The following is a 13,248-nucleotide window of genomic DNA, read 5'->3' as shown; positions in this document are numbered from 1 at the left end:
AATTCAATGTGCCGGTTTTGGGCCAATGTAAAGAAAACTATCATTATGCAAAAGATGCAGGAATATAACTGGGTTTGAGCCTAAACTAATCATGTATATTATATGTTGTTACTATTTTTTAATACAGATTCAGACCTTTTATAACAATAGTTTAAAATCTGATTTTGTCAAAAATGATTGAGTGATGCACTGACCACCTCATAACTAAAACTTAAAAAGGTTAACCTATTTTGTCATCTTTAATGTCGTATTAACCCCTGCTGTTCCTGAACAGATCTTTGAAAGAGAATCTCTACCACAAACTGGAAGCTGATCCTCTTTTGGACATTATTTGCATGCTGTTTCCACGAGGAGACTTACTTTAAGGGCAGATTGGATGCATTTGTCACTGGATATGATGAACATGGTGGACGATGGCTGCCTCTCAACGGACAACTATCACGACCTGGGTAAAGGTGGCGCCTCGGGCATGGGAGGCCGCGTTCACAGCATCGATGTGATTCTGGGCTTCAGTAAGGACCAGGATCCTCTGCTCAACCCGGTCGGGCCTGTTGACACACACAAAGTGGATGGAGCGGACCTGGGAGAACAGGAGAAACAAGTGACCTCTGACCCCTACGGTCACCTGCAAAGTCTTCCGGACAGCTCACAGCAGTCAGCATATCACGGTGAGAATCTGTTGGTTTACTAAATGACATCTCATTTTATGGAAAGTGACAGAATCAAAGAATGAAGTACTTGCACAAAAATATCACACTCTTAGAAGAAAAGGTTCTAAATAGAATCTTCATATATACTGTAGAACTTTTTAGGGGTTCCCATTATGAGATCATTTTATGGATATAGTTTTAATTTATTTAATTATTTTTAATTTAATTTTAGTTTTTATGAATTAAACATACTTTATCACTAGAAAAAAATCAAATAACATGTTATTATGCAAACATTTATGACATTTCTCCTTATATACAAACTTTTTGGTTCTTTAAAATTGAGTCAAAAACCCTAGAATTCTATATAGAACCCCATCGAGTTTGCATTTGTGTGCATAAAGAAGACAATATTTTCTGAAGAAAATGAGTGGCGTTTGTCCCATGCAAAACTCACTGCCACAATGCTAGTGTTCTTGGAGTTTCTTAATGTTTTGCATTAAAGAGTCCTGCAAGTCTTTGTGATCTAGATTTGGCTCAAGTCACTTTTAGTCTATGGGATTTTTTCACCTGTTTAAGTCTGATGAATTAGTAATGTAACAGCACACCTCTCCATAACAAGACACATAATTTGAGGAATCACTCATACTGTACAAGACGAAGTGTACACTAAAATTTAATGCTCAGGGAGGTTTTTTCAGATTTCTAATCCTAAAAACAAGCAATAGTGATGCATGACTTAAGGTGATGATACACAGGCCAAATTTTTTTGGACAATGTTGCCGGGCAATTTTGCTGAGTGATGTTGCTTGGGCACTTTCCCATTGAGAATGGGCAACAAATTTCGATCTAAAATATCCAGATAGAAATTTGTTGCCCATTCTTAAAGGGAAAGTGCCCAAGCAACATCGCTTGGCAAAATTGCCCGGCAACATTGTTCAAAAAGTTCGCCCTGTGTATCATGACCTTTAGAGAACACTACTAGTTAATAAATTGAAGGGTTAGTTCACCCAAAAATAAAAATTCTGTCATTAATTACTCACCCTCATGTCGTTCCACATCTTCAGAACACAAATTAAGATATTTTTGATGAAATCCGATGGCTCAGTGAGACCTGCATTGACAGCAAGATAATTTACACTTTCAGATGCCCAGAAAGCTACTAAAAACAGTTCATGTGACTACAGTGGTTCAACCTTAATGTTATGAAGCGACGAGAATACTTTTTGTGTGCCAAAAAAAACAAAATAACGACTTTATTCAACAATATCTAGTGATGGACGATTTCAAAACACTGCTTCATGAAGCTTCGAAGCTTTACAAATCTTTTGTTTCGAATCAGTGGTTCGGTGCGCGTATCAAACTGCCAAAGTCACGTAATCTCAGTAAACGAGGCTTCGTTACATCATAAGTGTTTCGAAATTTCAATGGTTCACCACTGGGGGGCGTGACTTTGGCAGTTTGATACACGCTCCGAACCACTGATTCGAAACAAAAGACAGTTTTGGGTGAACTAACCCTTTAAGTAAGAGGAATATTTTCTGACCACTTGGATTATTGTCAAACATGTTGATAAAAATTGGTTATAAACTGTTCTGGTCTTAATATTTTGCCTAAATACATTTGCAAAGATAAATAATAGCAATCACTGTAGTTAATAGTGTTGCAATCTGGGGTCGTTTGACTGACTAGTCTTACAAGTAAATCTATTTATTTTTTTAGACTGGTCATACATTTTAAAAGTCAGTTACATAAAATAGTCTTACATAAAATTTAGTATACATACAAATTGGTCTAATTTGAATCAGAAAAGTAAGACTGATTACCCCTAACTATCTGCTAGTTAGTCAGACTAGTTCTTAAGACAGTATTAATATAGTGGTTATTTAAGCAACTGGCCTCTGCAACCTGATTTAATAAATAATATTCCATTATTTATTCCACATCCCTCTTTCCTGGTTTACTTATTGTGAAAACACAGTAATTTTTCATAGCATTGCATACGTGCTAAGCCTGATTAATAGTAATAATAATAATAATAGTAATAATCAGTTCCTCGCCAAGAAGATGGATCATGCATATTATCTTCCAATCTATATTGTCATTTTACACTGGTATTGTGTTTAAATTTCACAGGCTCAATAACAAATAATGAAAAAAAAAAGGTTACAAAACGACTCTAATTAAACCTAGAAATCATTACCACTGCAACTGGTGTACAGTGCATGAAAGTTGTGTACAGCACAACGTTTAACACTTGTGCTGCCGCAGGCGAACATTGAACTAATGATCTGATTCTAATCCTGCCGAACTTAATTAGATTCAACCTGGATCTGCCCCACCTCAACATGTGGCTCGGTTTGCTCTTAGCTGTTTCTGCGAAATGAAAATCTCTGCTGTTGTCAGGCCGGTTGGCCCCTCTTGGTCAAAACGCTGCGGTACTGAGTGAACCTCTTAACGGTTGGATTAGCAGTCTTGGCCACATGAGGTCTACAGGTTTAACCGGTGACATCTGCGTGCTTGGATTACTGGGAAAACTTACTTACCATGACAGAAGTGATGGAACTCCCAAATCTCTTATTTTCTATAGGTATTCTTAAAATCGAAAGGTTAACATCTGACTCCATCACTGTAGTGTTTTGTAAAGTAGGGTGAATTCAAGTTGATTGAGACACTTTTTCCAAGTCATCTCAATGGCAAAAAGTGTCCCAATCACCCTGAATTCACCCTATATAAAAGTAGCTTTGTTCTTGCATTATTAATGGTACTTGTTAAGGCACCACATGTTCCTCATCCGTTTGTGCTACAGACATGAGTGATTCCTCTTGTTGAGGAGAGGTGTGCTGTTACTTTATAAGTGATCATACGCATCATTTTCACCTGTTGGATGATAAAACAGTTGGAAATTATCCCACAGATTTACATTGAAGGAGGGACCTGAGCCATATCAGAGACAAGAACATTACAGAAACTTCTTAGCAACACCCTAGCAACCACCTAGAACACTCTTGCAACTTCTTAACAACACCCTAGCAACCCCCTAGAACACTGTAGCAACTTCTTAGCAGCACCCTAGCAACCCCCTAGAACACCCTAGCAAACTTCTTATCAACACTCTAGCAACCACCTAGAACACTCTTGCAACTTCTTAACAACACCCTAGCCACCAACCTAGAACACTCTTGCAACTTCTTAACAACACCCTAGCAACCACCTAGAACACTGTAGCAACTTCTTAACAACACCCTAGCCACCAACCTAGAACACTCTAGCAACTTCTTAGCAACACCCTAGCAACCCCCTAGAACACTGTAGCAAACTTCTTAGCAACACCCTAGCAACCACCTAGATCACTCTAGCAACTTCTTAGCAACACCCTAACCACCACCTAGAACACTCTAGCAACTTCTTAGCAACACCCTAGCAACCACCTAGAACACTGTAGCAACTTCTTAACAACACCCTAGCCACCAACCTAGAACACTCTAGCAACTTCTTAGCAGCACCCTAGCAACCCCCTAGAACACTCTAGCAAACTTCTTAGCAACACCCTAGCAAATACCTAGATCACTCTAGCAACTTCTTAGCAACACCCTAACCACCACCTAGAACACTCTAGCAACTTCTTAGCAACACCCTAGCAACCACCTAGAACAACTTAGCGGCCACCAAGCAACACCTTAGAAACCACCCAAAATATCCTAACAACTTCTCAGCAATGCCCTAGAAACGCCCTTGCAATTACCTAGCAGCACCTTAGCAAACACCTAGAACACTCTAGCAACCCCATAGTAACCACTCATAACATCCTAGAAACTTCCTAGCAATGCTGTAGCAACCACTCAGAAAACTCCAGCAATTTCTTTGCAATGCCCTAGCAACCACCCAAAAAACCTGAGCAACCACTTTGCAATGCTGTAGTAACCACCCCGGAAAACCTAGCAACTTAACAATGCCCTAGCAACCACTCAGAACACCCTAGAAACTTATAAGCAAAGTTGTAGCAATCACCCAGAAAACTCTAGCAACTTATTAGCAACCTAGCAACCACCCAGAACATCTTTAACAAATATCCTAGCAATGACCTAGCAACCATTCAGAACACCATAAAACTTCTTAGCGATGCCATAGCAATCACCTGGAAAACCCTAATAATTTCTTAGAAACGCCTAAGCAACCAGCCAGAACGGAGTACCAACCACTCAGAACACTCAAGAAACTTTTTATCAATCTATAGCAATCACTCAGAAAACCCTAGCAACTTCTTAGCAACACAATAGGAACCATCCAGAACATCTTAGCAATGTCCTAGAAATTCCATAACAACTACCCAAAAAACTCTAGCAATTTCTTTGCAACCACTCAAAACACTTTAACAACCACCTAGCAATGCTGTAGTAGCCACCCAGAAAACCCTAGCAACTTCTTAGCAACGACCTAGCAACCATCCAGAACACCTTAGAAACATCTTAGAAATTCCATTTCAACTACCCAGAAAACTCTATAAATTTCTTAGCAACCACCCAAACCCCTCCAGCAACCACCTAGCAATGCTGTAGTAACCACCCAGAAAACCCAACAACGTATTAGCAACACCCTAGTAACCATCCAGAACACCTTAGCAACATCCTAAAAATTCCATATCAACTACCCAGAAAACTCCAGCAATTTTTTAGCAACCACCAAACACCCTAACAGCCACCTAGCAATGCTGTAGTAACCACCCAGAAAACCCTAGCAACTTCGTAGCAACACCCTAGCAACCACCCAGAACACCCTAGCGATGCCCTAGCAACCACATAAAAACACATTAAAACCCATTAGCAACACACTAATTCTTTAATGGACTTTACAAGAGTACCTGAGAAATAAAGAGCAGTCCATCTATCTGTTCCTGTGCTGTAGATACTGGGCTTTTCTCCACGGAGAAGTGTGACACAGATTTGGGAGATCCACGGAGCAACGTGGAGAGTGACAGCCGTTCCCCAGATGCTCCCGATGAGGATCAACCTAAAAAGAAACACAGACGCAACAGAACCACCTTCACGACCTATCAGCTGCACGAGCTCGAGCGTGCCTTTGAGAAGTCCCACTACCCGGATGTGTACAGTCGAGAAGAGCTGGCGATGAAAGTCAACCTCCCAGAAGTTCGAGTTCAGGTAAGCTTTGGACAATACAAGCTGGGACACTTAATGCTATTAGATAGACTGTAGAGGGGTAGTGATCAATGTAATTGTAATTTCATTACAACCTTGACTTTGGGGTTATTTGTAATGGACTTAGTTTGATAGGGCATTACAAGGTGATGGTGTTTAACAAGAGGGATATTGATTCAATGAAGAGAATCTTGTAGAAAACAAAAGACGAAGCTTTGTTAAATTGACAGTCCTATTAAATAATTAGAGGATTATCTTAATTGGTGTGTAAGTTACTAAAATTGAAGATGAGGAATATTCAGGGTTACACAAACCAACAAAAAGTTAACATGAGATCCTATTTACTTTCTCAAGACATATAGTCGATCTTATACATCAGTGCACATTATTCCAAAGATACAACCTTTGTCAAAATTAAATAAGCCATTCTAATATGGAACTCCAATTAATACCAATGAATAGAACAAATCCAACGTTCACAGAAATATGTCTTAAAGGGTTAATTCACCCAAAAATGAAAATAATGTCATTTATTACTCACCCTCATGTCGTTCCACACCCGTAAGACCTTCATTCATCTTCAGAACACAAATTAAGATATTTTTGTTGAAATCTGATGGCTCCGCATAGCCAGCAATGACATTTCCTCTCTCAAGATCCATTAATGTACTAAAAACATATTTAAATCAGTTCATGTGAGTACAGTGGTTCAATATTAATATTATACAGCGACGAGAATATTTTTGGTGCGCCAAAAAACCCCCAAAATAACGACTTATATAGTGATGGCCGATTTCAAAACACTGCTTCATGAAGCTTCGGAGAGTTATGAATCAGCGTGTCGAATCATGATTCGGATCGCGTGTCAAACCGCCAAACTGCTGAAATCACGTGACTTTGGCGCTCCGAACCACTGATTCGATACACTGATTCATAACGCTCCTGAGCCATCGGATTTCAACAAAAATATCTTAATTTGTGTTCCGAAGATTAACGAAGGTCTTACGGGTGTGGAACGGCATAATGGTAAGTAATTAATGATATTATTTTCATTTTTGGGTGAACTAACCCTTTAACTAGTAAAATGGGTTGCAAATGTCTTTTCATGACTGTCTTGTGCATTTTCCATCATGCTCTGTTTTTATCCATCAGTACAATATTGTAACACTTATTTATTTAATAGATTTTTAATAGATCTATTTAATAGATATTTTTATTTCTGTGATTTTGCCATGTAAGACATATTCCTGAAGCAACATATTTTGACATTCATGTCCTAAAACATAACCATAACTTATCCCTAAAATCAGAGGGAAATGATAAATAACTGAGGTAAATAACACTGATGTTGTAAACCTAAACTTGACATTAAATGTGAACTTTTCCCTCAAATCTGATTGGTTGATTGGAATGTTGTTCCAGGATCGAACAAATGTCGATCCAGGAACATGTTGTACTTGGTGAAATCATGTTGCAGGATCTTAGCTTTTCTTTTTTATTCTGCTCTCACCCAATTTAATGAACGATATCCCAAGAATTTTTCCACATTTCCCTCTCTTCTGGTTCATCTTCATTTTTTGCCATTTTCTTCACTTCTAATCCCTATTAGCATCTTGTACGTTGGGAAACACACATATTTTTAGTAATGCATTTGCAATATAAGTCTACGAGGTATATGAGTTTCCTAGGTAAAAATTGCACATGAATGCCCTCCCATTTCGAGACTTGAATGCGATGAGCTCGTAATCAAGTGGGAATTATCAAATTTCCAATAACACATGAAGGCAGCATATGTGTCTCCTTCGTCTACTTGTGATCCGATCGACCAAAACGCATTTTAATATCAGGTGGAAACAGGGCCTTAGACTTCTGTGGACAGATGAGTCAAAATCAGTTTCTGTGCCAGGGTTTGATGCTTATATAGTCTAAAAAGTTCTTGACTTTGTTCCATCATATAGGTGTGGTTCCAGAACCGCCGTGCAAAATGGCGGCGACAAGAAAAAATGGACACGGGCAGCATGAAGCTCCACGACTCTCCCATGCTGTCCTTCAACCGACCGACTATGGCACCCAACGTGGGGCCCATGACTAATTCTCTACCCCTGGACCCCTGGTTGTCCTCCCCGCTCTCCAGTGCCACTCCAATGCACAGTATCCCGGGCTTCATGGGACCAAGCCAAAGCCTCCAGCCCGCCTATACGGGTCACCCTGGCTTTCTGAACTCTTCTCCAGGCATGGTACAGGGGATGCAACCAATGCCGCCTCCTCCTTACCAGTGTCCCCCGGCATTTAATGATAAATACCCGTTGGAAGACGTAGACCGCAGCTCTAGTATTGCGGCGTTGAGGATGAAGGCCAAGGAGCACATTCAGTCCATGGACAAAACCTGGCAACCCATGTAACAGGAAAACATTATAATATTTCATTGGGATCTCATTGGATGCATTTTTAGAAATTACCAGCATCCATTAGGATTAGGGTTCCTCCAAATGCCATTGAAGCAACCTGGAAACATGAAGATCTCTTATGAGCTTGTACTCATTTCATATCATCTTTGAATTGTCTGGAAAATAAAACGAAACAATTTTAAGGACCTCATCGTTTGAGGATATCTTCATAACATAAGATACCTGGAGTTACGTCGATGGTCAAACCTGCTCGGCACGTGGATTTGAAATTTTTGCAACAAATCACGGATAGTTTGGGATTGGAGAATCTACAGTAAGGCGTTTCTTAATTCTTACCAGCAGATGTTGAGCTCCTTAGGATTTTGGGTTTCAGTCGGTGCCAAGCTTCTCTGCTCATCATCGGGCCAGGTTGAGGACTCGCAATAGCAAGTTTGGCACATTGGCTGATTGCAGCTCAGGACAACTGATACCTCAATGCCTGTTCAGAGGTTAAATTCATATTCTACCATCTAGACATGAGGGTGGATTAGAAGAAATCACTTGACTTTGATTTAAAAGGAGTGACTCTTAATGACTTCAGTCAAATTATCTGAAACCTAGGAACATAATGTCTTTTATTGAATTGTTCTTTATATGTGTAGTTGCATTATCAAGCCATGGTGTGAAGACCATTTCTAAATCACTAGCATATAGTTCAACAGTGCCACAATCCTCTTTGCCATTCGACGTGATCATATAATTTTATAAAAACGAGTCTGAGGTTTAACGTTTCAGTGTCTGTGGGGTCTGTTTCAAACAATGAATATCTCAAAGGGTGAAAGTTTGAGCTTTATTTCACCCCAAAAACAAGAGAACCTAATAAGAAATTATAATTTGCACAGTGAAAATTTAGGCTTATTTTATTATGTATTTTTCCCAAATTGTGCTGTCAAATCGAATAATCGTGATTATTTGAATCATAAAAGTTTATAAATATATATATGTGTGTACGTATGTATGTGTGTGTGTGTGTGTGTGTGTATATATATATATAAACTTTTATGTTATGTTAGATGCGATTAATCACGATTAATCGATTTGACAGTACATATATATATGTATATAAAAGCATAAATTAAATTCAGTATAAGTGCTGCAATATTGATTTTAAATACTACTAAACATCAATAGTGTTATTAATATTAAATAATCATCTAAATAAAATAAATGTAAATAATACATCATTCATTTTTACATTAGCTTTCTAAATAATTTCTAAGACATTTCTAGTTTTCTTCTTTTGTTTTTGGGTTGAAATATGACCTTGGTCTTGACTCATCTCAGAAATGAGAGTTGATTTTCACTTTGCATAATATGATGTCTTAAAGATGTCAACGGCTTTGTAGTTATTGGCACTATCCACTTTGAGCAGTGTTGAGAGAATACGGCCTGAAAAGAAAGTAAAAACAGGGAGTAAAAAGAATGACAGCGAACGTATGAAAGCAAAACTGCTTAGCAGAAGCATTTGCAATGTTTTCGGATAGTATTCTGGACAGAAGTCACACTGAAAACAAATGTAATTGCATTAGATAAGTAAAAATCAAAGCAATTGTCATTTATGTTAAATAAAGATAGCCAAACACACCTTTACAGCAAATCATTTGACAAAAAGAAGTTAGATCTAGTGAAAATGACGACTAAAAATCACTAAAACACCAGTTGATCAAAAGCCACTGAACACAAACGATGAAAAAGAAGTATAGACAATTTATAAGCAAGGGAAAAAGTACCTTAAAGAACCACTTTACAGTTTGACATACTGTCTAAGCAGTGATTTCTCAGAAACTTTGTGAGGTCATTAGCGGATTGTGCTGCTGTCATAGCAGGTGTGTGTGAGGACGCGGAATGAGCGGCTCCCCAGCGGGACTCTTCATTGTTTGAGATTATCGATTGCCCCTCTGCTCTGAACTAATGGGCGTCCCAGCCAGGTGTCAGAACTGCATGCACGTCATTTAAATGTGCAAACCATGTCCAGTGAATCGATCAAACAACTCTGAAAAACAAGCTGTGTCTTACCATAATCCTTTTCGCTTCTCTTAGAAGTTGATGGCATAAAACTAACTGACGCCATCATGATCATTTTAATACTTTGTGGACACTGTAACTATGCAAAGAGAAAAAATACATATCATGATCCATTTCTATGCACTGTTTGAACTAAAATGTTGATGCAAATGGTACAAAACAAAAGCTTGATGCAAAATAAATATAATTAATTTTACAGTATGTTTGACATATTGTTTATTTTATAGGTGTGCATTGAAGAAGAGTCTCATTAATAAAATAGAGTTCTTATAAAAGCACGGTTTATGTGAACTACGATGAAGCCAAAGAAGATAGTGTTTTCTTTAAAGATGTGTACACTTAGACGAGTGGATTCTGTCACAATTGTTGCAGCTTTATTATTGTATGACATGAATATTAACTGTCATTATGTTTGTTATGGTGTTTTTGTGGGGTTGGATATTTGGACGTGATTGAATATGTCTTTAGATTATTATCATTTTTTTGGAGATACATTTTTTTGCACTAACAATTGGAATAAAGATGAATGATAAAAATGCATGACTGGTTAACTTTTATAATTCATAAAATTTACGTTGACAGGAAGTTAATTCAAAACTTAATTTAAATATAATTAAATGTAGATCTACACTGTGAATTTTTTTGTTAGTTAACCTAAAAAAGTACATGTGGTCATGTGTGAATTAACTGGTTTTGTTCAAAAATATTTAATATATCCTAACAAAATTCAAATGATAAATCAAATATTTTCAAATATTATATCATCGCTCACATGATATTGTAAATCACATGCTCAAATGCAACTTAATTTGGTTACAATGAACTGTAACTAAAAGAAAAGCAAATATCAAACATGTATGAGATCACAAATGAAATTGGCAAAATAATACTTGTAAAAAAAATGTAAGTTGCTGCAATTGGGGAAAAACTGTGGCTCTTTTTTTCTACATCATAAAAGACTTGCAACTCGCAACACTGTCATGTGATCTTGTGTTCGGATGCTGGTGTTTGGGACCATAATCATATGAGAAGCTTCTGGAGGGAATTAAACCAAATCATTCTGATGACAGACTTTCAGGCATTTTAGAATGACCGAACCCACATTTGAGATGCTGTGATGCGATTGGTCCGCTGGTTAGTCCAGTTATCCAATCACATCCTTTCATTGAGGCAAAGTCTTTACTCGGTAAATGTGTTTCCATCATAGTTTATGTGCATGTTTTTTTATCGGATAAAAAAATTATTCACCTCAATTGAGCACATACGTTTTTATGCGCATTTTTAGAATTTTTGGCGTTTCCATCAAGTGTTTTTTTTTCTTATGCAATATCCCAAAATGTGCATAAAAATAGGTGAATGTAAAATATAATGCAATGCTCATATGATAAATCATATGATTGAGCAGTATTTCTGGACATTTGATTGATTATTTGACCATTTTAATCACACATAAGACACTGTAGCTCAACTAGTGACTGAAAGAGTTTTCCCCTCATTAGTGAGCGTGTTCAGTGGCCCTGACTAGGTTGTGGGTGTAGTGACCTGTCCTCGCCTGCCCTTGCAGGTTAACGGCACCAAGCCAGCCTGTTAAGAAGATGAGCCGGCCGTCCATCAGCCCTCCACAGGGGACAGAGCGAGGGGGGGCGGCTCTCCGCACCTACGACCGCTCCTAATTGCCCCACGTCCCGCTGCTGGTTTCCATGCTTCACTGACACAAAACACACACACAAACATACAGTCCTCTTAAATCAAATGACATAACATGACAAGAGTTTGAAGCATTAATGTCATTTAGAAAAAATACATTTTCTAATCACAAATGTACTGCCATCTTCTTCTAATCTATTTCCTCTCAAACATCCTATTTTGAAGGAAAGAATAATAGTAAAATGCACGTATGTAGTGAGCACATGCGAATGTTAGTTACACAGCAAAAAAAAAAAAAGTATTTTTGTCTTGTTTTCCAGTACAAATATCTAAACATTTATTAAATCAAGATACATTTACTCTAGAAACAAAATGGCTTGAGATATTAAAGGTACACTATGTAACTTTTGGCCCTCTAGTGGTTAAAAAACAAAACTGCATGCATTTTGCGGAAGAGCATTGTTTTGGATGAATATGGTTATCCTACTGCTCATAAAACATTCACTACTAGGCTTAAAGGTGCTGTATGTAATTTTTTTGACTGTACTAAAACATAAAAATACCATAATATGTATGCAGATATTTAGGAAAAATGTTCACACACTTGTTTCCCAGAAAAACAAAGCTACAGCCAGTTATTCTACTTTGAAATGTGCGTTCTGTGGTGCAATATCGTTTTTTGTTTTGGTCGGTTTGATCCCGCCCACTACCAATTTACCCAATAGGATTTCAAAATTAGTTAGCATTTCGAGAAAACGGCCTTTAAAGATATGTACTGTAATTGAAATCTACAGACACAAATAGATAAAGTGCTATAAAAGATACACTTAAAAGTGTATTTTGGATGTTTTCTTTCCACTAGTCTGAAAAAACACTTTACGAAAATCTCAAAATTGACAGATGTATCAAAAAACAGTGTTTTTGCCTTAAAATGGGTGATTCCCCAGAGGTTGGAGATTTAGCTGCTCCATATCAACCTTTCTCACTCATTGGGACAACTAAACTAGACATATATTTACTTGAGAAGCAAAATGACTCATGATATTAAGTTTTGTTTTATGGAAAAAAAAAAAATCATCAAAATGAAGTGAGTTTAAGCTTAAAATAAGAGCAAATATCTGGCAATGGGGTCAGAAAAATAATCTTAATTCAAAGGGAAAACAAGTTTATGTTTCTGACCCCATTGTATTTATTTTTGTTTTAAGCTTAAACACTTAAAGGCACACTATGTAGATTTTCACCACTAGAGGTCGCTTATTCAAAACAAAGGTGTAGCTTGATGACGCCTTGATTTCGCAGAATCATGGGAGGTGTTGTCTTCAC

The 13,248-nt window shown here is 37.6% G+C and overlaps 2 protein-coding genes across 2 annotated transcripts in view; one reads left to right on the top strand and one right to left on the bottom strand.

Moving 5' to 3' along the window:
• atcayb (ATCAY kinesin light chain interacting caytaxin b) overlaps nucleotides 1-525 on the bottom strand; it is a 45,865-nt gene extending 45,340 nt beyond the window's left edge. Inside the window, exon 1 of the mRNA XM_051875133.1 lies at nucleotides 361-525. The gene's annotated coding sequence lies outside the window, so the exon portion shown is untranslated. The remainder of the gene's footprint in view (nucleotides 1-360) is intronic.
• Nucleotides 377-12,195, top strand: rx2 (retinal homeobox gene 2). The gene is made up of 3 exons (XM_051875181.1): nucleotides 377-668; nucleotides 5,556-5,809; nucleotides 7,765-12,195. The coding sequence occupies exons 1-3, from the start codon at nucleotides 377-379 to the stop codon at nucleotides 8,206-8,208; spliced, it is 990 nt and encodes a 329-aa protein (XP_051731141.1). The 3' UTR covers nucleotides 8,209-12,195.
• Nucleotides 12,196-13,248: the final 1,053 nt, after the last annotated feature.

The sequence above is a fragment of the Ctenopharyngodon idella genome, chromosome 2 (genome assembly GCF_019924925.1).
Source record: "Ctenopharyngodon idella isolate HZGC_01 chromosome 2, HZGC01, whole genome shotgun sequence".
In the NCBI taxonomy this organism is placed as follows: Eukaryota; Metazoa; Chordata; class Actinopteri; order Cypriniformes; family Xenocyprididae; genus Ctenopharyngodon; species Ctenopharyngodon idella.
This window is presented reverse-complemented; position numbering and strand designations above follow the sequence as displayed.

What these genes read in the sequence shown, in the direction of transcription:
- rx2 (XM_051875181.1), top strand. Translation starts at nt 377, where the DNA reads ATGCATTTGTCACTGGATATGATGAACATGGTGGACGATGGCTGCCTC. An exon ending in ACAGCAGTCAGCATATCACG is followed by an intron (nt 669 to 5,555) that starts GTGAGAATCTGT and finishes CCTGTGCTGTAG; the next exon opens with ATACTGGGCTTTTCTCCACG. An exon ending in TCCCAGAAGTTCGAGTTCAG is followed by an intron (nt 5,810 to 7,764) that starts GTAAGCTTTGGA and finishes TCCATCATATAG; the next exon opens with GTGTGGTTCCAGAACCGCCG.